Source organism: Cyprinodon variegatus, unplaced genomic scaffold (genome assembly GCF_000732505.1).
Source record: "Cyprinodon variegatus isolate N-32 unplaced genomic scaffold, C_variegatus-1.0 Scaffold636, whole genome shotgun sequence".
Taxonomy (NCBI): domain Eukaryota; kingdom Metazoa; phylum Chordata; class Actinopteri; order Cyprinodontiformes; family Cyprinodontidae; genus Cyprinodon; species Cyprinodon variegatus.
In genome coordinates this window covers 478,507-480,939 of record NW_015151089.1, presented here as the reverse complement: position 1 = coordinate 480,939, position 2,433 = coordinate 478,507, and the positions used below count along the sequence as shown (strand labels likewise).

The 2,433-nt window shown below is 42.3% G+C and overlaps 1 protein-coding gene across 1 annotated transcript in view; it reads left to right on the top strand.

Annotated features, from left to right (window-relative positions):
• LOC107096600 (UDP-glucuronosyltransferase 2B13-like) overlaps positions 1-2,433 on the top strand; it is an 8,638-nt gene that overhangs the window by 2,038 nt on the left and 4,167 nt on the right. The window contains exons 2-4 of the mRNA XM_015393331.1: positions 891-904; positions 1,606-1,750; positions 2,009-2,430. Coding sequence (XP_015248817.1) covers positions 891-904; positions 1,606-1,750; positions 2,009-2,430 — 581 coding nt within the window. The remainder of the gene's footprint in view (positions 1-890; positions 905-1,605; positions 1,751-2,008; positions 2,431-2,433) is intronic.

The window sequence follows — 2,433 nt, the reverse complement described above, 5'->3', positions numbered from 1 at the left end:
ATAAGATTATGCAGTCACTTGACTGCATAATCTTATGTTAAATTAATTCATTAACTTTATTTTAATCAAAAACAAAACAAAATAGCACAGTATCACACCAAGATCCCCAATAAACATGCTTTTCAGTTGACTGCAGGCCCACAAACGTCACCCTCAGCACGGCAGAGGTCCCAAGCGCCACCTGGTGGTTGTCCGGGTACATTGCAGTTCTTTTTGAAATAAAAAAACTGGCCTCAGGAAATACAACGTGATTCACGTGGGAATCACGCAGGAAACCGTCCATTTCCAACCAGTCCCCACTGTATGATCCTGATGTTTGAAAAAAGAGGCAGAACACAGCATTAGCCTTGCTGCATGCAGTTAGCCAAGCCTTGTTGCTAAATAATTATATAAACCTGTAAATCAGCCGAACTTTATAACAGACGAATGTGACGTCAGTGCTGTGACGGGTGGTGGCATGCAAATAAAGTTGCTTTCCGCTGTCTGTGTCCTAGAGCTACAGCCAACGATGGTCCTATCTTTTTGCACTGAAGAGGAGCTACTGCGCATTAACAATTTTTAACCAGAGGCTATGGGCAAAGATTTTTTGGACCTGGGGTAGAAATACGTCACCAATGTGAAAGATCATCAAAACTGTTGGGATCTGGAGGCTTGTCTACCTTTCTCCACCAGAGGGAGCCTGAGATCCTCCTCCTTAGGGCATGAGCTGACTTCTGCACACCTGTTTCCCATATGCTCATCTGGAGGCTTTCTTAAGGAGGAGGAGGCTGACACTTCCCTGCCAGAGTGTTTGCCAGTAATGGTACCAGCAAACCTGCGCCAGCTAACTCTGATCTGTTTCTCTGAATTTTTTGAGACCTTGTCTGACCCTGTGTTCTTCTGCCTCTCAGATCCTGACTATCTGGTAATCAGTCAAATCCTGGAGAGAACTATCGCTGCCTGGAACCTTCCTGTCTGCCCTCCGCCTCAGCCTCCGTCTCTGCCTCTGCCCTCAGCCTGCCGAGTGTTTTTGCATGTGGGTTAGACGATTAGACCCCAACATGACAGAAACAGCTTTACTCCCCAATAAAGATAATATATTTAATATTTATCTTGCACGTCTATATATATATATATTAATATATATTGAAATGTTTAATTTTATAATTTAATTTTTTTTTTCTGTCTTAATCAAAGTCATTAGGTGAGTGGGGCGGCACCCTTGCACCTTCTATTGTACAGCCACCACTGATAGGAACCCTTTTTGATTATTAACTTATAACCTAGCCAAAGCTTGGAAATCTCTGGGCTGCTGGCCAGTCTGGGAATAACTGGTCTCTGTGGGTGACATGAGCTGCAGGTAGTATGATGTCTGTTGTGTGCTTAGGGTCACATCAGCCAGAGCTGTAGGGTGTGAATAAGTGAGACAGCTGCCTTCTGAAAAGCAGGTGGCAGGAAGAGGGATCTAAAGTGCCCTTCTTTCCATTACAAAAAACACATCAGTGCAAGTTTTTGACTAATTTTGCGGCCAAAATAATAAAAAAATGTAATAAAAAATAATGAAAAATATATATTTTCCACAGTCGAATATCAATATCTTTTTTTTAATATGTGACTATAATTTAGCCCCCTGCTGACACTGGCTGTGTTGCTCTGTTCATCATCCCCTGTAAGTGGAGGAAAAGTTTTGGTGTTCCCTGTGGATGGAAGCCACTGGGTCAACATGAACATCATCATTAAAGAGCTTCATATCAGAGGCCATGAAGTCACTGTGCTCCGCCCTTTAGACTCTTGGCATATTAAACCAGATTCCTCTCACTTCAAGACAATCTCCGTTAACTCATCAACTGGTTTCAGTGAGCAAAACTTTGGGTCATTTGTGACAAGATTACTGAAGATGGGGCACGAAGGAACTTCATTTTGGACTTTCATTTCTTTAGTCCGCAACCTATTGACACAATGGTATTTCATGCATGAGCAGGTTCTACAGATGACAGAAGAAATTTTTTAAGATAAAACAAACATGCAGAAACTGTCTGAAGCCGAATTTGCTCTGGTTCTTACTGATCCTGCTTTTGGTGGCGGTGTCTTTCTGGGTCACAGATTGGGTCTTCCACTTGTCTTTAATGTCAGATGGGCAATTCAGAGTGAAGGGCATAACGTAATTGCCCCCTCCCCACTCTCATATATTCCCATACCAGGATCAGAGTTGACTGATAAAATGACATTTAAACAGAGGGTCAAGAACTTTCTCATATATGTCATAACATGTATTCAATTTTGGTACATTATAGAACCAAACTACAAACCATTTGCTCATCGTTACTTTGGCAAAGACGTAAATTACATGGAGCTGTTTCAAGCAGCTGACGTCTGGCTAATGAGAAACGACTTCACCTTCGAGTTTCCACGACCAACAACGCCAAACATTGTCTATATGTCAGGGTTCCAGTG